The sequence below is a fragment of the Carcharodon carcharias genome, chromosome 9 (assembly GCF_017639515.1).
Source record: "Carcharodon carcharias isolate sCarCar2 chromosome 9, sCarCar2.pri, whole genome shotgun sequence".
In the NCBI taxonomy this organism is placed as follows: Eukaryota; Metazoa; Chordata; class Chondrichthyes; order Lamniformes; family Lamnidae; genus Carcharodon; species Carcharodon carcharias.
Genome location: NC_054475.1, coordinates 154,141,977 through 154,164,742, shown reverse-complemented (window position 1 = coordinate 154,164,742; position 22,766 = coordinate 154,141,977). Strand labels below are relative to the sequence as shown.

Genomic DNA, 22,766 nt, shown 5'->3' with positions numbered 1-22,766 from the left:
AATAGTGGGGAACGCAGAAATGGCAGAGACGCTTAATCAATATTTTGCCTCAGTTTTCATGGTGGAGGACACTAGTATCACCCCAATAGTAACAGGTAGTGCAGAGGGTATAGAGAAGGAGGAACTTAGAACAATCACCATCACCAGAGAAAAAGTACTGAGCAAACTATTTGGGATTAAAGGGTGACAAGTCCCCAGGACCTGATGGCCTACATCCCAGGGTCCTAAAGGAAGTGACAGCGGAGATAGTGGATGCATTGGCTATAATATTCCAAAATTCCCTGGTTCTGGAAAGTTTCCAGTGGATTGGAAAAATGCCAATGTAACGCCCTTATTCAAAAATGGGGGGAGGCAGAAAGTAGGAAACGATAGATCAAGTTAGTTTAATGTCTGTCGTTGGGAAATCATTGGAATCCATTATTAAGGAAGTAGTAATGGGGCATTTGGAAAGTCAAAGTGCAATCCATCAGAGTCAGCATGGTTTTATGAAGAGTAAATCGTACTTGACTAATTTGTTAGAGTTATTTGAAGATGTGACAAGCAAAGTGGATAATGGGGATCCTGTAGATATATACTTCCAGAAGGCCTTTGATAAAGTGTCGCACAAAAGATTAATACACAAGATAAGATTTCACGGAGTTAGGGGTAATATATTAGTTTGGATAGAGGATTGGCTAACCAACAGAAAACAGATAGTTGGGATAAATGGGTCTTTTTCTGGATGGCAAGCTGTAACTAGTGGGGTGCCACAGGGTTCAGTCCTTGGGCCCCAACTATTTACAATCTATATTAATGACTTGGATTCAGGGGTAGAAGGTACTATAGATAAATTTGCAGATGACACCAAAATAGGTGGAAAGTAAGTTGCAACGAAGAAATAAGAAATTTACAAATGGATATGGACAGGTTAGGTGAATGGGCCAAAATTTGGCAGATGTTGTTTAACGTGGATAAGTGTGAGGTTATCCATTTTGGTAGGAAGAATAAAAAGGCGACTTATTACTTAAATGGAGAGAAATTTCAGAATGCTTCAGTGCAGAGGGATCTGGGTGTCCTAGTGCATGAATCGCTGAAAGCTAGTATGCAGGTACAGCAGGTAATAATGAAGGCAAATGGAATTTTGGCATTTATTGCTAAAGGAATAGAGTATAAAAATAGGGAGGTGTTGTTGCAACTGTACAAAGCATTGGTGAGACCGCTACTGGAGTACTGTGCACAGTTTTGTCTGCTTACTTGAGGAAGGATGTAGTTGCATTGGAGGTGGTTCAGAGGAGGTTCACTAGATTGATTCCAGAGATGCAGGGCTTGTCTTATGAGGAGAGATTGAGCAGATGAGGCTTATACTCGCTAGAGTTTAGAGGGATGAGAGCAGATCTAATTGAGGTATATAAGATGCTAAAGGGGATAGACAAAGTAGATGTGGAGCAGATGTTTCCCCTTGTGGGGCATTCTAGAATGAGAGGCCATAGTTTTAGGCTAAGGGGTGGCAGATTTAAATCAGGGATGAGGAGGAATTACTTTTCTCAAAGGATCGTGAATCTGTGGAATTCACTACCTCAGAGTGCAGTGGATGCCGGGACGCTGAATAATAGACAGATTTTTAATTAGTAACGGGTTGAAAAGTAATGGGGAGAGGGCGGGAAATTGGAGTTGAGGCCGAAATGAGAGCAGCCATGATCGTATTGAATGACCGGGCAGACTCGAGGGGCTGAATTGCCTACTCCTGCTCCTAGTTCTTATGTTCTCATGCCCTTATGATTGGCCGGCAGCTCCATCAGTCCCAGCAGTACCAAGAAGGCGTCGGTGGCAGCTGCCAGGACTGCAGGTGAGTAGTGGAATCCAAGATAAATCCGGGTCTTGGGCTGAGAGGGTTTGGGAACGTTAGGGACAGAGACAGTGGTGGGGAGAGGGTGGGTTTAAGAGAGGGAGCGGGTAGGAATGAAAGGTTTTTTTAGTCGCGATCGGCAAAAGGCAGCTCCTGAAGGGCAACCTCCCCCACAACTTCAGTTCCACCCTTTAAGCATTTCAGGTTAAAAATCAGGCTTCCACTCCTACCCTGCTGCCCACGCCAAACATATTGTGGCGTGGGCAGTGTAATATTAGTCAATTGGCTTGATAACAAGCCTAATTGACCCTTAATTACTCATTTTATTATGATGGACGGGCTGCCGATTTTGGTGCTCACCCACCTCCTGTATTGTGTGGATGAGCTCTGGGGTGGGCAGGAAGGTGATGGGATGGACGCCCAGCCTATTTTGCTTAGCCCCACTGTTAGGGGCATGTAAAATTCAGCCCATCAACTCTGTTCCTTTCTCCATAGATGCTGCCTGACCTGCTCAGTATTTTGAGCATTTTCTGTTTTTATTTCAGATTTCCAGCATCCACAGTATTTCATTTTTGAGACAGAACATTAATTATTTGGAACAGTCTGTGATGACAGACCTACGTTCTACCATTCTGTACTACAGGACCTTAGTGATATTGGAACCCTAAAGTTAGAAATGTTGGTCTAGATTTTGTTCTGGGACACCACCCATTTTCAGGCAGTGCCAGGGCATTAGTGGGAGAAAAATAGGGTGTTGAATGCCATACCAAAAATCTGAGTTTTCTCCACCCAACTGGAGGCAGTCATTTTCTACCTCGCTTGCCGGTCTCAATACAAGTAAATTGACAGAGCTTACTGACCACATGAGCTCTGCCTCCCCAAAACAATAACCCAGGTATTGCTGCCAAAGTAATGGTGAGTTGAATGGTGCATGCCATTATTAATGTATAAATCACTGAGCAACTTGTAGGAAAGATGAGATGCCATGTGAATAGCAAATCACCAGAAGTTGATTAATGATTTGCACCACTCTTCCATTAGCCTCAATTTCCCTGTATGTTCCATGCAGTTGCTGTATTTGCACTTTAATTGGCTATTAAACTTGCCAAAGAAAATTAGGACTGCCACTTAACAGCCTATGTTTCTTTTTAATGAGGAGATTTATATTCCTGCCATACTGCTGATCATCTCTAGCCCAGAAACTAACAGTTTAAACTGAGGATTCTCATTCCAACAGGCAGTAAACTTTCATTCAAAATGTTTCAAATATGAAATATTACATTTTAACTTTCTCTCTTAATCCAACATTTTATTCCATCTTTTTATTTCCTCTTCTGTACCTGATTTGGCTCTACTCTCAGCATAAAAATTCACTCCCTCCACCACCGGCATACAGTTGCTGCAGTGTGGACCATCTACAAGATGCATGGCAGCAACTCGCCATGCTCCCTTGGCAGCACCTCCCACATGCACAACTTCTACCACATAGTGGAAAAAGGCCATCAGACCAAGTTCGCTTCAAAATCACATATCATCCTGGCTTGAACCTATATCACCATTCCTTGACTGTCACTGGGTTAAAATCCTGAACTCCCTTCCTGGCAGAACTGTGGGTGTAGCTACACTACATGGACTGCAGCGGTTCAAGAAGGTGGTCCACCACCACCTTCTCAAGGCAATTACAGATGGGCAACAAATGTTGGACTAGCCAGCAATGCCCACATCCCACAAAAGGATAAAATAAATAGACTGCGACTCAGATAAATGTGATCACGTCGCTTTAAGGTTATCCAGTGAATAAAAATCTCATTCCAATAGACATTCTGTCGTGATTTTGCCCTGGAGGATCAATATCTTTTCCACTGTACATTCCAGTAAGAACAACCCAAGAAAAATCTGGACGTATTTCATTGCTAAATATAATTTTCTTTCCAGAAATTTTCTCAATCTTCTTGTTCACACACAAAAATGCAGAAGGGGAAAAAGTCACTGTAAAAATACAGGGAGGAACGAGATCGCTGATCTATCTCTTGCATCCCCTCCCAAAACTTTGCATTTATTTGTGCACAGGCTTCCTTAGAAAATGGACGGATTGATCACATTTTGTGGGTTTGATAGGTAAGTACTTTCTTATGTTGTCATTTAGGAAGGCATGTGAAGTGTAATGGATAGTTCTGATCATTAGATGGGAAAGTTTTCTGAAAAAGAAATATTGACCGGTGACTGCTGTGGGCATTCATCATCTTATTGTTGTTGACCATGTTGCTAAAGTCAGGTTACTTACAGGTTTATTACATTAGAGGAAACTGCTGGCACAGTGAGAAGTCCTGCCTCTTCACAGTCGACTATCATACCTGTACACGTGCACTGTTCTGGGTACACATCAAGTACTATAAGGAAGGATAAGATTGTAAATAAGTTAAAAAGTTAACAAATTCTATACAGTATCATAGAGGTGTGAGTTACACTTCTGTTTCTTTTAGGAGGCTTTATGCAAAGTGGGAGATGCAATTCTGGGGAAATGGAATACCTTTTTTCATTCAGGAACGTAACATCCCAAAATCAGAGTGAGTGAGGGAGCAAGTGAGCTTGTACATGAGCAGGGGAGAGACCTCATCCTGAGTGAGACACAGCCAGAGTGAGTGCGGGTATTGGCAATTTGGTGTACAATGGGAATTCGGTGCAGAGGGGAAGAGGTGCTCTTTGCATTTTTTCTTTGCTATCCAACTTCTTAAACCTTCAGAGGGTGGTCTTGCCCTGCTGCAGCAGTAGAGGCTACAAGGGAGAGAAATGACTGGTAAGTAGTGGGTGAGGTCGGGTAAGTATTTACTACTTTTATCGCTTATAGTTTAGGGTCTTTTTCTGGTTTATAGTTTGTATATTCTGTAGTAACAAGGATCAGGAAAGAAGGCCCCTAGAGTAATTGATTTAAAAGGTTTAATTTAAAGGGATAAGTCATGGCAGGAGAGCTCAAAGCCGTGGTGTGCTCCTCATGCTCCATGTGGGAAGCCGGGAACATTTCCAGTGCATGGAACCAGCGTGTATGCAGGAAGTGTGTCCAGCTGCAGCTACTGGAAGCTTGGGTTTCAGAGCTGGAACGGTGGCTGGGGGCATCCGCGAGTCTGAGAGCATCATGGATAGCACGTTTAGAGAGATGGTCACACCGCAGCTGAAGGGACTTGAGGAAGGAAGGGAATGGGTGACAACCAGGCAGTCCAAAAGAAACAGGCAGGTGGTTCAGGAGTCCCCTGGGGTTTTGCTCGCAAATCGGTATTCCATTTTGGAGGCTGATGAGGGCACTGGTTCCTCCAGGGAGAGCACACAGAGCCAAGCTTCTGGCACCACAAGCAGCCTGTCTGTACAGAAGGGGAGGAAGAGCAATAGTAATAGGGGATTCTATAGTCAGGGGAACAGATAGGCGCTACTGTGGCCATCAACGTGACTCCAGGATGGTGTGGTGCCAGGGTCCAGGATGTCACTGAACTGCTGCAGGACATCCTGAAGGGGGAGGGTGATAAGGCAGAGGTCATAGTACATATTGGTACCAATGACATAGGTAGAAAGAGGGATGAGGTATTGCATCAAGAATTCAGGGAGTTAGGCAGTAGACTGAAAAGCAGGACCTCTCGGACTGTAATCTCTGGATTAGTCCCAGTGCAACAGCACTAGCGAGCACAGAAATAGGAGAATAGTGTAGATGAATACGTGGCTTAAGAGTTGGTGCAGGAGGGAGGGTTTTAGATTCCTGGGTCACTGGGACCGTTTCTGGGAAAGGTGGGACCTGTACAAATGGGACGGTCTACATCTGAACCAGAATGGGACTAACATCCTTGCAGGCAGGTTTGCTAGTGCTTTGGAAGGAGTTTAAACTATTCAGCAGGGGGAGGGGACACAGAACGTTAACAGAATAGGGACACATCAAAATACAGTAAAACAATCAAGTCAGAGGGAGTACAGCTGCATTAAGTTTCAAGGGAGTAAGGCAAGGCTGGATGGCCTCTTCTTTAATGCCAGGAGTATTACAGGCAAAACGGATGAGTTAAGGGTGAGGATTGACACGTGGAATTGTGATACAGTAGCCATCACAGAAATGTGGTTGAGGGAGGGGCAGGATTGGCAGCTCAACATTCCAGGATATAGAATCTTCAGGCGAGACAGGGGAGGGGGTAAAAGAGGAGGAGGCATTGCATTATTAGTTAAGGAGTCAGTTACTGCAGTAAAGAGAGATGATATCTTGGAGGGGGCATTGAATGAAGCTTTGTGGGTAGGGCTTAAGAATAAAAAAGGGGCAGCCACATTGTTAGGTGTTTATTATAGACCCCCAGATAGTCAGTGGGAAATTGAGGAGCAAATATGTGCACAATTCGCAGAGGTATGTAAAAACAATAACAATAAGGTAATTATATTAGGTGATTTCAACTTTCCCAACATTAATTGGGATAGGCATAGTGTTAAGGGCTTGGAAGGAGCGGATTTCTTGAAATGTGTACAGGAGAACTTTTTAGGTCAATACGTAGAGGGTCCAACAAGGGACGGTGCAGTGCTGGACCTAATTCTGGGGAATGAAGCCAGACAGATGGCTGAGGTGATGGTGGGGGAGCATTTCCGTGATAGTGACCACAACATGGTACAATTTAAGCTTGTTATGGACAAAGAAATAGACAAGTTTGCAAAAAATTTTCTGGATTGGGGGAGAGCGGATTTTAGTAACATAAGGCTGGATCTGGCCAAGGTAAACTGGGAACAGCTACTTGTGGGGAAATCTACAGGGGGCGTTCAAAAAGGAAACGGGGAAGGTACAGGCTCAATATGTTCCCTCTCGAGTGATAGGAAGGTAAAACAAGCCCAAAGAACCATAGATGACCAGAGATATTCAGGATAAGATGAGAAGGAAAAGAGAGGCTTTTAGCAGGTACAAGGGAAGCAAATCAGCGGAGGCATTAGCGGAGTACAGAAAGTTCAGGGTGGAGCTTAAGAAAGCAATTAGGAGAGCAAAGAGGGGATATGAGAAAGCTCTGGCTGGTAAAAGTAAGGAAAATCCCAAGATATTCTATAAGTATATCAATGGGAAGAGGATAACCAGGGAAAGAGTAGGGCCCATTAGGGACCAAGGGGGCAATCTATGGTTGGAGCCAGAGGACATCGGTAGAGTGTTTAACGAATACTTCACATCCATCTTCACCCATGAGAATGAGGATGAAGGTATGGAACTCGGGGAGAGAGACTGCGAGGTTCTTGAGCAAATTGATATAGGCAGTGACAAGGTGTTGGCAGGCTTAATAGTGGACAAATCGCCAGGTCCGGATGATTTGTGGCCCAGCCTGCTGAGAGAGGCAAGGGAGGTGATCGCGGGGGCTCTGTACCAAATTTTTAATTCCTCTCTGGCCACGGGGGAGGTGCCAGAGGATTGGAGAACAGCTAATGTGGTACCGCTATTTAAGAAGGGTTGTAGAGATAAGCCAGGGAACTACAGACCAGTGAGTCTCACATCATTGGTAGGGAAACTATTGGAGAAAGTTCTGAAGGAGAGTATCTATCTCCAATTGGAGAGGCAAGGTTTGATCAGGGATTGTCAGCATGGCTTTGTCAGAGGGAGATCATGCCTAACAAATTTGATTGAATTTTTTGATGGGGTGACCAGGTGTGCAGATCAGGGTAGTGCAATTGATGTAGTTTATATGGATTTCAGCAAAGCCTTTGACAGTGTCCCACATGGGAGATTTATAAAGAAGGCAAATGCACGTGGGATACAGGGTAATTTGATAAGGTGGATCCAAAATTGGCTTAGTTGTAGGAGACAGAGGGTGATGACAGAAGACTGCTTTAGTGGCAGGAAGCCAGTGTCCAGTGGCGTACGCAGGGATCTGTGCTGGGTCCCCTAATATTTGTCATTTATATGAACGACATAGATGACTATGTGGGGGGTAGGATTAGTAAGGTTGTGGATGACACAAAGATTGGCCGGATGGTCAACAGTGAGGTTGAATGTCTTGGGCTACAGGAAGATATAGACGGGATGGTCAAATGGGCAGATAAGTGGCAGATGGAATTTAACCCTGAAAAGCATGAGGTAATACACTTTGGAAGGTGTAATTTGACAAGGAAGTATTCAATGAACAGCATGACACTAGGAAGTTCTGAGGAACAAAGGGATCTTGGTGTGTGTGTCCATAGATCTCTGAAAGCAGAGGGGCATGTTAGTTGGGTGGTGAAAAAGGCATATAGGACACTTGCCTTTATCAATCAAGGCATAGATTACAAAAGTAGGAAGGTCATGTTGGAGTTGTATAGAATCTTGTTGAGGCCTTTGCTGGAGTACTGTGTGCAGTTCTGGTCGCCTCATTATAGGAAGGATGTGATTTGCACTGGAGGGGGCGCAGAGGAGATTCACCAGGATGTTGCCTGGGATGAAAAGACATTTTTTACCCAGAGAGTGATGACGGTCTGGAATGCGCTGCCTGGGAGGGTGGTGGAGGTGGGTTGCCTCACATCCTTTAAAAATGACCTGGATGAGCCCTTGGCAAGTCATAACATTCAAGGCTATGGGCCTAGTGCTGGTAAATGGGATTAGATAGGTAGGTCAGGTGTTTCTCACGTGTCGGTGCAGACTCAATGGGCCAAAGGGCCTTTTCTGCACTGTGAGATTCTGTGATTCTGTGAATGTCCAAAAATGGGCATGCTAGAATTTCTCAGCAATAGATTAAGTTATTTTTCATATAGAAAACATCAACCTACAAATGGAGTAAAACATATGTTTACTCACAACAATCCTTTGATTCGTCATCAGTACGCTGAGCTTGGTAGAAGTACCAATCTGCAAGGTTTGGCCAGCCATGAAGATCAGCTGAAATGGGAAAAAATAAGCAAGTGATGCAGTAGATTATATTAAAGCTTTACTCTTGGGATAAACGCCAAATTGACTTTCAAACCTGAACCCACCCAAAATTGAGCCCATTTTGAGGAATTTGAAGAGAAAATAATTAGAATTTTTGGCAACCTTATTTGGAAAGATTTAAATTGAGAATACCTGTGAGAAGAAACACAACATATAACTGCATGTTTTTTTCATCCTTTGTGACACCATCAGTAAAACTTCTTTGGACAAGTTCCTGAGCCTAGCTTAGCCTAGCCATACAAGAGCTTAACTAAAATCATTAGCATAGGGATACAAAAAGTCATAGCACTATTCGAAGGACTGCAGGGCATTAAAAGCCTGACTTTCAGAAGTTTTGGAACTTTGGTGGAGGCAGCCAGCTTTTAGGAGCCCTCAACCTTCAGACTTAATAAGGGCAGGTGTCACGCCTCCAAGCCCACCTTCAAGGGACCTTCAGCCCTCTCTTTTAAAACAGGACTAACAAAACAGCAAGAATCTTATTGTGTTTGCAAGATTTGTGTTGCATATTTCCCCAACGTTATGTTATTGGTTTTAAACAATTTGTATCATCATAACTCCGGGGGTCAGTTGAGGTAAATTTAATGCCACTGATTATTATGGATCTAAATGTCATTTAACAATAATTTGACAAGGTTGGGGCAAAGTCCTTTTTGTGTTATTATAAGGCTCTTAGGCACAAAATCAATAATTCAATATGTGCTACCTCTTCTATGGATAGAAAGCAAGACTCCCTTAAGAACTCCATCCAAAGAAAATACTGAAAGATTGTCTGGAGGCAGGTGTAACTTCAAATCACCATGGACTTTTAAGAATATATCGCAGTCAAATTAGCTCCGAACTTAAATACACAGACTCTCGCACTCAGTGTCAGCCTTTACCCACACTTTACCTACCACATTCATCCTCATCAGCTCCATTTTCACATTCTATGATCCCATTGCAGTGTAGAGGCTGTGGCAGACACACACTGAGATTGCCACAAGGGAAGTATCCAAGGGGGCAGGAAATGGTTTGAAGTCCTGTATGAATTGCATTGGAAGCTACAACAAGAAAATGGAAAGATAACATATATCAGTCTAAAAGTAGGGTTTCCAATTTGAAAATCCTATGTAATTGCACTGCATGACAGGAGATTTTATTCTAGAGTTTATTAAAAATGGGGGAAGAAAATAAAATTGCTAATTCACCTAAGGCCATGAAGACCTCAGGCCTACCAGTTAATATTGAACATTGTTCTGCACCATAATGTGCTGAACCATAATGCATCCCCAACTTCATCAATATGTGGCTGTCGATAATTAAGCCTTTTTGATGCTGCATTAAAATTTTCAAATGGACTCCATAGCTGGCTTTCGCTGTGAGCCAAATGGTGTGATGATAATCCTACGAATCCAAGGTCTGTGCAAAGACAGCTCATCTCACCAAAGGGAATGATCTGTGTACCACAATTGGACTTGGGGAGAACGCGTTATTAAAAAGGTACACAGCATGAGGCCAGTGAGGATTGGGTGAGAGGGTCGCTGCATGTATTTTAACCCCTTCATGCTCCATTCTCCAGGGGTGGAAGGGTGAAGCACAGGTTATAATTCCTACTTTCTCTAAACTATTAATCATTCTCACCTGATCTTGTACCTCATAATATGTAATATGTACGCATTATTTAGAAAACAAACCAAACTGTTGTGCTGTACGAGGAAAGCAAACTCTCCTCGTCAGTGACGCAAAACCCCAAACTATGTCAATTAACATTGCAGTTTGTGAAACAAATATCTGCATGCACCTTCTAAGAAAAAGCAGCATTTTTGAAATTGGTGTAAAAGTATAGAGGGAGCATTACGATACATTGACAGTCATGTCTGACCTGACAGCTCTTACTGGGATATTATAGGAATATTGCATGATGAATCAAATCCATGCAGTACCTCATCTGAGATTGCTTGATATTGACATTGGGTGTGAAAAATGGAAAAAGTGTTACATTCTCTAGAACAATGTCTGATACAAAGTTTTTGCAGCACAGAAACGGCCCATTAGGTCCACAAGTCCACGTTAGTGTTTATGCCCCACATGAGCCTCCTCCCACCACACTTCATCTAATCCCGTCAACACAGCCTTTTAATCCTTTCTCATTTGTACTTACCTAACTTCCCCTTAAATGATTTATGCTATTAGCCTCAACTACTCCCTGTGGTAGCAAGTTCCACTTTCTAATGATTCTCTAGGCAAAAAGTTTCTTCTGAATTTCCTGTTGGACTTAAGAGTAACTATCTTATGTTTATAATCCCTAGTTCTGGTCTTGCACACAGGTGGAAACATTTTCTCTACACCTACCCTCTATCAAACCCTTGCACATCTTGAAAACCCGTCAGGTCACCCCTCAGTCTTTTTTCTTGAGAAAAGAACCTCAGCCTGTTTATTCTTTCACAATAGGTATAACCTCTCAATGTTGGTATTATTCTTGTGAATTTTTTTTTGCACCTTGTCCAGTGCCTCTAGATCTTTCTTTTAATAATATCAGCACTTGAGCAGCTTGTGGTGGAACCCACCAGAGAACAGGCAATTCTAGATTTAGTGATGTGCAATGAAGCAGATTTGATAAGGGAGCTTAAGGTGAAGGAACCCTTAGGAGGAAGTGAAGATGATAGAATTTACCCTGCAATTTGAGAGGAAAAAGCTGGAATCAGATGTAACGGTATTACAGTAGAATAAAGGCAACAACAGAGGCATGAGAGAGGAGCTGGCCAGAATGGACTGAGAGATGAGCCGAGCAGGAAAGACAGTGGAACAGCAATGGCAGGAGTTTCTGGGAGTAATTTGGGAGACATAGCAAAAATTCATCCCTAGGAAGAAGAAGCATACTAAAGGGAGGACGAGGCAACCATGGCTGACAAGGGAAGTCAGGGACAGCATAAAAACTAAAGAGAAAGCATACAATGTGGCGAAGAGCAGTGGGAAACCAGGGGATTGGGAAGCCTACAAAGAACAACAGAGGACAACTAAAAAAGAAATAAGGAGGGAGAAGATTAAATATGAGGGTAAACTAACCAGTAATATAAAAGAAGATTGCAAGAGTTTTTTAAGATATATAAAGGGCAAGAGAGAGGCAAAAGTGGACATTGGGCCACTGGAAAATGACACTAGAGAAGTAGTAGTGGGGAACAAAGAAGTGGCGGAGGAACTGAATTGGTACTTTGCGTCAGTCTTCACGATGGAAGACACGAGTAACATCCCCAAAGTTCAAGAGAGTCGGGGGGCAGAGGTGAGTATGGTGGCCATTACCAAGGAGAAGGTGCTAGGAAAATTGAAAGGTCTGAAGGTGGATAAATCATCTGGACCAGATGGATTACACCCTAGAGTTCTGAAGGAGATAGCTGAAGAGATAGTGGAGGCGTTAGTGGTGATCTTTCAGGAATCACTCGAGTCAGGGAGGGTCCCAGAGGACTAGAAAATCGCTAATGTAACCCCCCTGTTTAAGAAGGGAGTGAGGCAAAAGACGGGAAATTACAGGCCGATTAGCCTGACCTCAGTCATTGGTAAAATTTTAGAGTCCGTTATTAAGGATGAGATTTCAGAATACTTGGAAGTGCATGGTAAAATAGGGCAAAGTCAGCATGGTTTCATCAAGGGGAGGTCATGCCTGACAAATCTGTTAGAATTCTTTGAGGAGGTAATGAGTAGGTTAGACAAAGGAGAGCCAATGGATGTTATCTAATTGGACTTCCAGAAGGCCTTTGACAAGGTGCCGCACAGGAGGCTGCTCAGTAAGATAAGAGCCCATGGTGTTGGAGGCAAGTTACTAGCATGGATAGAAGATTGGCTGTCTGGCAGGAGGCAGAGAGTGGGGATAAATGGGTCCTTCTCGGAATGGCGGCCGGTGACTAGTGGAGTTCCGCAGGGGTCAGTGTTGTGATCACAACTTTTCACTTTATACATTAATGATCTAGATGAAGGAACAGGGCATTCTGATTAAGTTTGCAGATGATACAAAGATAGGTGGAGGGACAGGTAGTATTGAGGCAAGGAGGCTGCAGAAGGATTTGGACAGGTTAGGAGAATGGGCAAAGAAGTGGCAGATGGAATACAACGTGGGGAAGTGTGAGGTCATGCACTTTGGTAGGAAGAATGGAGGCATAAACTATTTTCTAAATGGGGAGAAAATTCAGAAATCTGGATTGCAAAGGGACTTGGGAGTCCTAGTCCAGGATTCTCTTAAGGTTAACTTGCAGGTTGAGTCGGTAGTTAGGAAGGCAAATACAATGTTGGCATTTATTTCGAGAGGACTAGAATATAAAAGCAGGAATGTGCTGCTGAGGCTTTATAAGGCTCTGGTCAGACCACATTTAGAATATTGTGAGCAATTTTGGGCCCCATATCTCAGGAAGGATGTGCTGGCCCTAGAGAAGGTCCAGAGGAGGTTCATGAGAATGATCCCAGGAATGAAAGGCTTAACATATGAGAAACATTTGAGGACTCTGGGTCAATACTCGATGGAGCTTAGAAGGATGAGGGGGGGATCTGATTGAAATTTACAGAATACTGAAAGGCCTGGATAGAGTGAACATGGGGAAGATGATTCCATTAGTAGGAGAGACTAGGACCCGAGGCACAGCCTCAGAGTAAAGGGAAGACTTTTTAGAACAGAGATGAGGAGAAACTTCTTTAGCCAGAGAGTGGTGAATCTATGAAATTCATTGTCATAGAAGGCTGAGGAGGCCAGGTCATTTGTATTTAAGACTAAGATAGATAGGTTCTTGATTGGTAAGGGGAATCAAAGGTTACGGGGAGAAGGCGTGATAATGGGGTTGATAAACTTATCAGCCACGATTGAATGGCGGAGCAGACTCGATGGGCCGAATGGCCTAATTTCTGTTCCTATGTCTTATGGTCTTATGGTCTTAACTATTGTCAGTACTCCAAGTGTTGTCTAACCAAGGTTTTATGCAAGTTTAACATTTCTTGTCGGCTTTTTAATTTTATTTCTCTAGAAATGAATCCTAGTGTTTTCTTTTTTTATGACCTTTTTAAACTGTGTCCCTAACTTTAGTGATTTGTATATCTCTACCCCAAGTTCCCGCTCTTCCTTTACCCCATGCGGACATTTATTTTCCAAGGAGTAAAAGCACTTATCTATCTTGAAATTCATTTGCCAATTGCATGCCCATTCTATAAATTTATAAACATCCTTCTGTATTTTGTTGCAATCCACTTTATTAACTATACCCTTCATGTGGCTTCATCTGCAAATTTTGAAATTGTCCTCCCATTCCCGAGACCAAATTGTTGATATAAATAGCGAACAAGTAATCACAACACCAATCCTTCCCACTTTTTGCTAATCTGAGTAACTAACCTTAATCCCTATTCTCTGTTTTGTATCCAGCTTGCCATCCATTCTGCTATTTTTATTCTGACCCACATGTTCTTAGTCATGCATCTACAATGTAGTACTCTTATGTATGCTTTCTTTTACTTCTTCAAAGAATTCAATAAGATTGGTCAAGCATGACTTCCCTTTTTGGAATCTGTGCTGACTGCGCTTTATTTTATTTTCAGTTCCCAGATGTTTTCTCTATTACATCTTTGATTCAGGTTTCCATTGGGCAGAATCGTCCCAGATTTGCACTGATCCTCAACCTGTCCATGACACCACTCACCACCCACACATGCCAATCATTGTTCTCAACTGACCAGACAGGCATCCTGCTTCGACCCTCTCCATCTGTATTCATTCAGGACAAGCTGGCACACAACAAAAGGGAGGTCGTAGATTGGTGGAGGAATGCCTAACATCAAGGTCCTCACAGACTTTGAAAACCAAGTTATCCACCTGGCCAGTGCCAACCTGGACTATTCCTGTGCTGACGGGGAGGTTGGCAGTGCTCAACCAAGTGAGGATCCAGCAGTGTAACATCCATCAGACAACCATGCTGTGAAGTTCCCCTGTTCCGTAGTCCCCTGCCATACACTAATTATCTCTCTTTGCTTTTGCAGGCATATCTGGGCAACAGCCGAGGGGATCCACGAGCCAGGATCTCAACTCAAACCCCGAAGACACCTCAGAAGAAGAATGTGTTGACACTCTAACTGAAGACTTGTCACAACACTCACCACACTCTCCCCCAGCACAGAGATACACACCTCAGTGGGACCAAGTTCTAGAGTAGCCTCGGGTCACACTCTGGTGATCACATTGCACTGTCTGATCCAAAGCAGGTGGAGGCAGGGACTCCAGCACTCGGAGGACTGCTGGAGGCCAGAAATCTGCTGGAGCTGCAAAGTGAAGCTCGGAAACATCAGGAAGGGATGCCCACTGCAGTCCTCAGATTGCAAGGCACAACAGAGGAGTCCATTCGCCTTCAGTCTGATAGCGCCGGCATGCCAATGCACTAAATTCAACACCAGTAGGATGGGGGCCCACCATGGAGATTTTGGTGCAGGACATTTGTTCTGCATTGCTGCATGGGCTGAATTCCATCGTTGATGCCACAGTTGGCCTCCAACAGTGTCAACCTGAGAGGGTGCAGGGCAGCTTGATCTCACTCCAGCTTCCCCTTCTCCTCAAGGAGTCAGCCAGGGGCCATCAGGCATCCATAGGGAGAAGGATCAACAGGTGCACACCCTGGAGCCATCCACCCAGGTGACTTAGGGAGTGTCCAGCCCATCTGAATCCCCTCTTCTTGTGACCTCAGCAGCACCAGCTCCACGGGCCAAGGAAGGTGCCACTGCCACACAGCAGGACCCCAAAGCAGGCAGTGGACCTCCAATCTTGGACCTCCAGAGGATACTTGCCAAGGTCATCACAGATAACAGGGCGTAGCAGTCAGCAGGCTGCCTTCACCTCCACTGTGGATGTCAGGGGAGCACCAAGACATAGTGGCAAAGTTAAGAAGGTTAAGAAAATGTAGTTGCACAGTCTGGGCATGGGTATTAATCACCTGTGCTTAATGTTCGCTATTGTAAATAAACTCCCAAGAATGTCTCCTTGCCTATGGCTCCTTGTTATGGTGAGCAGTGTTTGTGTCACTCAGATGTGAAACCTTCTTTCCTGCACAAGATAAAGACAGGTGTCTCAGTCCAGGGCATCTTCGCTGTGCAGTGTGTAACCTTTAGACCAAAGTGATGGTTGGCTTCACACTCACTCATCTCACTTGTCATTGCTGCCAGAATGTCGTGGGCAGGCGTCACCAGAGTTTCATCGTTCTCTCTGTGTGCTCTCAGTACCTTTGAAGCGAGACTGGGCCCACCATCTCTTCAGTATCTGTGACCGGTGACGGTGTGCTCCTGAAGGGGATAGGTGCTGAAGGCTGCCAAATGATCAGGCGCATTTAAAGTTTCATGGCTGTGTCTCCATTATATGACTCTGATCACAGAGCGCAAGTGAGCTGCCTTCAGCCAGACAGGAGTCAGACATTCTCAGAGTCTATGTAAAGATCTATGGAGTGTCCTCACTGCATGTCGTCATCATCCTCCTGGAACCTAGTGACTATTAGGGCCTCTGCTGCATCTCCATGACATTAGCCTGAGCACTGAGGGTATGTGCGCAGCCAGTAGCTGCACAGGAGTCAAACATTCACAAATGCAAGGTGAGGATGTCGGGACTGTCCTTACCGCATCTTGCCATCATCCTCCACAAATATTTCCTTATGCGGGCCTTCCGACTGGGCCTGCCTCGTCTAGCCAGTGTGATGGTTTCATCACCACCATCCTCGACTTCAAGGACCTCATCACTGTCATCCTCTTCGATTTCCTCCTCATCAGAGGAGATGTACAGCTGTTCCATCTCTTCCTCAGCCAGGCCCTCCCTCTGTTTGCAGCGCCAAGTTGTGTAGCACGCAGCAAGTAATGATGATGTGCGACACACTTGGTGGACTGTATTGCAATGCTCCACCGGACTTGTCGAGGCACCGGAAACTCATTTTCAAAATGCCTAATGTTTAGTGCACCAAAGTCTGGGTTGTGGCATGAGCCTCATTATACCATAGCTCTGCTGCTGTCTGACGCTGCCGCGCGGGTGTCATCAGCCATGTCCTCTGTGAGTAGCCCTTGTTCCCGAGAAGCCAGCCCTGCAGCTTCTCTGGACTCTGGAAGATGTCAGGGATTTGAGACCTGCTAAGGATGTAGGAGTCATGTACGCTCCCTGGGAATCATGGGCAGAACTGCAGGATGCGCTTGTAGCAGTTGCACACCAGCTGAACATTCAATGAGTGGAAGCCCTTGTGGTTGACATAGTTGACTGCTTGTTGCCGTGGATGTCTAAGCCCCCATGTAGTGCAGTTGGTGGCACCGTGCATCTGTGGAAAATCAGAGATCTGCGCAAATCCCAGCGCTCTTGCTTCCTGGCTTTCCTGATCCCAGGCACAAAGGCTGTGCCTTTGCGAAGATAGTATCCGTGACCTGGATACATGTGTATGTGGAGGCTTGCGAGATCCCACAAATGTCACCTGTGGAGCCCTGGAAGGAGCCACAAGTGTAAAAATTGAGCGCAGCAATCGTTTTCACCACCACTGGCCGTGGATGCACTCCATTGGCCTGTGGCGCCAAATCCTGCATGAGTGACTATTTACCTTGACATGTGCAGTCTTTGGGGACACTGATTCTCAGTCATCTGCAGGAATGACAAGAGGCATCTGTAGACCCTGGGTCTACCAAAGTGCCTAAGAGTGATGGCTCTCTGTGGATCTTCAGCTGCGTGCACTGCAGACCCTGCCACCTCTTCTTCTTGAGGGAGGTGCTCCTCCCTTTACAGAGCTAGGTGCCTCTGCTGTACTTTTCTTCTCTGCTCTCTGTAAGCCTGAGGAATACAGGTAAATCACCAGGCTCCATGATCCCAATAAGAGCAAAATACTGCAGATGCTGGAAGTCTGAAACAAAAACAGAAATAGCTGGAAAAACTCAGCAGGTCTGACAGCATCTACAGAGAGGAAGACAGTTAACGTTTTGAGTCCATGTGACTCTTCATCAGAACTAAAGGAAAATAGAAATGAGGTGAAATATAAGTTGTTTGAGGTGGGTGGGACAGGTAGAGCTAGATAGAGGACCAGTGATAAGAGGAGGCAAAGAAAAGATTGCCAAAGATGTCATAGACAAAAGGACAAAGGGGTGTTGACGGTGGTGATATTAGCTAAAGGATGTGCTAATGGTGACATTAAGGGTAGAAAGCAGGACGAGCAAGTGACAGATAGCCCTAGTGGGGGTGGGTAGGGGGAAGGGATCGAAATAGGCTAAAGGGTGGAGATAAAACAATGGATGGAAATAAATTAAAAATAATAATAGAAATAGGTGGGAAAAGAAAAATATATTTAAAAAATATATAAATTAATAGAACAAGGGGGAGATCGGTAAGGGGATGGGGGAGAGAGTTCATGATCTGAAGTTGTTGAACACAATGTTAAGCCCGGAAGGCTGTAAGGTGCCTAATTGGAAGATGAGGTGCTGTTCCTCCAGTTTGCGTTGAGCTTCACTGGAACATTGCAGCAGGCCAAGGACGGACATGTGGGCATGAGAGCCGGGTGATGTGTTGAAATGGCAAGCGATAGGGAGGTCTGGGTCATGCTTGCGGACAGACCGAGGCTGTAACATAGAAACATAGAAACTAAGAGCAGGAGTAGACCATTCGGCCCTCGAGCCTGCTCGGCCATTCATTATGATCATGGCTGATCATCCAACTCAATAGCCTGCTCCCGTTTTCTCCCCATACCCTTTGATCCCTTTTTCCCTAAGAGTTATATCTAACTCCTTCTTGAAAACATACAATGTTTTGGTCTCAACTACTTTCTGTGGTAACGAATTCCACAGGCTCACCACTCCCTGGGTGAAAAAATTTCTCCTCATCTCAGTCCTAAATAGTCTACCCCATATCCTCAGACTGAGACCCCTGGTTCTGGACTCCCCCACCATCGGAAACATCCTTCCTGCAACCTCCCTGTCTAGTCCTGTTAGAATTTTATAGGTTTCTATAAGATCCCCCCTCATTCTTCTGGTCACCCAGTCTGCATTTGGTCTCTCCAATGTAGAGGAACCCCCATTGGGAGCAGCGAATACAGTAGACTAAATTGAGGGAAGTGCAAATGAAATGCTGCTTCACTTGAAAGGAGTGTTTGGGCCCTTGGACAGTGAGGATGGGGGAAGTAAAGGGGCAGAAGTTGCACCTTCTGCGGTTGCATGGGAAGGTGCTGTGGGAGGGGGCTTAGGTGTAGGGGGTGATGGAAGAGTGGACCAGGGTGTCCCAGAGGGAATGGTCCTTGTGGAATGCTGACAGGGGAGGTGAAGGGAAGGTGTGTTTGGTGGTGGCATCATGCTGGAGTTGGCAGAAATGGCAGAGGATGATCCTTTGAATGCGGAGGCTGGTAGGGTGATAAGTGAGGACAAAGGGGACCCTATCATAGGGGTTCTGGGAGGGAGAGGAAGGTGTGAGGGCGGATGTGCGGGAGATGGGCTAGACATGGTTGAGGCCCTGTCTACCAGCGTGGATGGAAAACCTCAGTTAAGGAAGAAGGAAGACACGTCAGAAGAACTGAAGCAGGGTGTGAGGAGCTGTAGTCGAGGTAGCATGAAGCGGAACCAGGACCTGGAAAAATTTATTAATTTTGCTTCCAATTTCCAAAAGAAAAGCCAACAACTAAGAAAAACACAGATGGTCCAAAGATCATGGAAGACGAAGTAAGAACAGCAAGAAATAAGATAGGAAACAATAAAGCCAAAGGCCCAGATGAAATAGTCACTGAACAAATTAAAAGTTCAGAAGACTTTAGAATAGACAAACCAATGCTCAGCCTTAATTAAGTTTATGAAATGGTAGAAATCCCAGAAGACTTAGTCTCCATAATGGAAAATTCTACTTTAAGTCCGGTGGCAGGTGGGAACGTTGGCATGATTTCTGCTGGACAGCGGGGCGGATGAACAAGTGTAATCTTCTGCTTTTCAGCTCACTTTTTAAATTCACTTACAGGATGTGGGCATCACTGGCTGGGCCAGCATTTATTTTCCATCCGTAATTGCCCTTGAGAAGGTGGTGGTGAGCTGTCTTCTTGAACCAATGCAGTCCATGTGCTGTTAGGGAAGGAGTTCCAGGATTTTGACCCAGCAACAGTGAGGGATGGTGATATATTTCCAAGTCAGGATGGTGAGTGGCTGGGAGGGGAACTTCCAAATAGTGGTGCTGCCATGTATCTGCTGCCCTGGTCCTTCTAGATGGTAGTGGTCATGAGTTTGGAAAGTGCTGCCTAAGGAGCCTTCGTGAGTTTCAGCAGTGCATCTTGTAGATAGTACACATTGCTGCCACTGTTCGTTGGTGGTGAGGGAGTGAATGTTTGTGGAAGGGGTACCAATCAAGTGGGCTGCTTTGTCCTGGATCGTGTCAAGCTTCTTGAGTATTGTTGGAGCTGCACTCATCTAGGCAAGTGGAGAATATTCCATCACACTTCTGACCTGTGTCTTGTGGACAGGCTTCGGGAGTCAGGAATTGCGTTACTTGCTGCGGGATTCCTTGCCTCTGACCTGCTTTTGTAGCCACAGTATTTATAGGGCTGATCCAGTTCAATTTCTGGCCAATGATGACCCCCAGTGGAGATTCAGCGATGGTAATGCCATTGAATGTCAAGAGGCGATGGCTAGTTTCTCTTTTGTTGGAGATGGTTATGTCTGGTACTTGTGTGGCATGAATGTTACTTGCCAATTGTTAGCCCAAGCCTGAAGATTATCCAGGTCTTGCTGTATTTGGACATGGATGGCTTCAGTATCTGAGGAGTCGCGAGTGATGCTGAACATTGTGCAATCATCAGTGACCGGCCCCACTTTTGATCTTATGTTGGAAGGAAGGTCATTAATGAAGTAGCTGAAGATGGTTGGGCCTAGGACACTACCCTGAGGAATTTCTGCAGTGATGTCCTGGAACTGAGATGACCTCCAACAACCATAACCATCTTCCTTTGTGCTAGGTATGACTCCAGCCAGCGGAGAGTTTTCCTCCCGATTCCCTTTGACTCCAATTTTGCTCGGGCTCCTTGATGCCACACTCAGCCAAATGCTGCCTTGACGTCAAGGGCAGTCACTTCCATCTCACCTCTGGAGTTCAGCTCTTTTGTCCATGTTTGAACCAAGGCTGTAATGAGGTCAGAAGCTCAGTGGCCCTGGCGGAACCCAAACGGAGTGTCAGTGAGCAGGTTGTTGTTAAGCAAGTCCTGCTTGATAGCCCTATGGATGACCCCTTCCATGACTGAGAGTAGACTGATGGGGGGTAATTGGCCTGGTTGGATTTGTCCTGCTTTTTGTGTACAGGACTTACCTGGGCAATTTTCCACATTGCCGGGAGGATGCCAATGTTTTAGCTGTACTGGAACAGCTTGGCTAGGGGTGCAGCAAGTTCTGGAGCACAAGTCTTCAGTACTAATGCTGGAATGTTGTCAGGGCCCATAGCCTTTGCAGTATCCAATGCCTTCAGCCATTTCTTGAAATCATATGGAGCAAATTGAATTGGCTGAAGAGTGGCATCTGTGACGCTGGGACCTCTGGAGGATCAGCAAGGAACTCGGAGGGGTGGGCAGGGCTCGAATCTTGTGGCAGGGTGGGTAAGAGGTTGCCCTTAATCTCAAGAGGTCAAAGGTCCTGGCATATTTAAAGGGCACCCAGACAGACATTTACTCTTTGTAGGCCAGGAGCTCCACACTAATCCTACAGAGTCCTTGTGAACACAGCTCGTAGTGGAGAAGCTCACAGATATGAGCCACCACATCCTGGGACATACAAGGAAGCCTCCGGCACTGCCTTTCACTCATCTGTAGGTAAGAGCACTGCCTGTGATACACCCATGGTTGGACCAATGCTCGCCGTTGCAGTGTTCCATGTTCACCAGTCTCTTGACCTTCTAGAGGCCCTGCTGCCTCTTGCTCCTCAGGGCCTTGCTGTTCCTGGCTTGTGCCAACCAGCAACGGGCCCTCCTTCTCCTCATCTAGATGAGAGCCATTTCCAAGACAGGGTTGCCTGCAGCCTGCATCATCGATGTGGATGTGTGAACAAATTGAAGTGATACATTAAGTGGGCATCTCCTTTTCAGGTTTCCCTCCATCTTAAAGGCAGTAGGCAAATGCTAAGCCCTTCACCCAGTGTCCGAATAGAAATGGCATCCCCACCACACCCCTTCTAGCTAATGACATAATGACATCCTGGAGGACCAAATATGGATGTTCCTCCGATTTGTACATGAATGTATATGGAGACATTGCTCTGTGACCAGGATAATGAGAGCCATGTACAAGAAGCCTCAAGTAGACATTTTTCTGCTCATCTTCACTACCCTCAAAACTCTATAGAGAGAGACCATTGTCTTGGCAGCATAGAAACACTAACTGCATGATCCCTTTCAGCCATGACCATTCACCCAGGAGGGTGGAGGTTTGGAGTCATGAGTTGGCTGTCCTCCACCAGCTGTGCCCCTTGGAGGCATTCCATCTCCCTTTCTCCCTTCATCCCTGCCTCTGATGCAACTGATGACAAATAGAACAGAATGAACTGTAGCTCCACAGCTTGCTAAGATCTCGATGTTCTGAGTCAGGAGTAAACCTGCTGCAATGTGGGCTTAACCATTGATAGAAGCACAGAAGTAAGCATCTTTGACATCTAGTTGCCTCATAATTATTAGGATGTCCCTTTAGCCATTTGTGCTCACCTTGAACTCCACCTACCCAAAAGACCCTCCTCCCACCTCGAGGGATCTCACTGACAGATTAATTGCGTGGTCAAGTTTTGGGAAAATGGTGTGCATCACCTTTCAAACTCACTCTGCCACCTTCTACTCTCCCCGTCACCCACCAACTTCCCTCCATCACCATAGACCCATCAAACATCACCAGTCCTCTCCCAATTGTCACCCTTGATCCCCCACATTACACTGAACTCTATCTCAATCCATCTCCACATGTCTTTCCTCCCCTCAGAGCCGACATCCATTACTGTCCCCATGCCCACCCCTGACAGTGACCCCTCCCTTTATCTGAGCCACCTGTCTTCTTCCTCCCTGTGACCCAACCAATGAGACATTCACCTACCAGA

The 22,766-nt window shown here is 45.3% G+C and overlaps 1 protein-coding gene across 4 annotated transcripts in view; it reads right to left on the bottom strand.

The window, feature by feature from the left end:
* The window catches only part of rxfp2l (relaxin family peptide receptor 2, like), a 144,303-nt gene that overhangs the window by 89,550 nt on the left and 31,987 nt on the right, over window positions 1-22,766 (bottom strand). For all 4 annotated transcript variants that reach the window (XM_041196217.1, XM_041196221.1, XM_041196220.1 and 1 more), the window contains exons 2-4: window positions 9,614-9,760; window positions 8,589-8,669; window positions 4,110-4,215 (exon numbers count right to left, since the gene is read on the bottom strand). In XM_041196217.1, coding sequence (XP_041052151.1) covers window positions 4,110-4,215; window positions 8,589-8,669; window positions 9,614-9,760 — 334 coding nt within the window. The remainder of the gene's footprint in view (window positions 1-4,109; window positions 4,216-8,588; window positions 8,670-9,613; window positions 9,761-22,766) is intronic.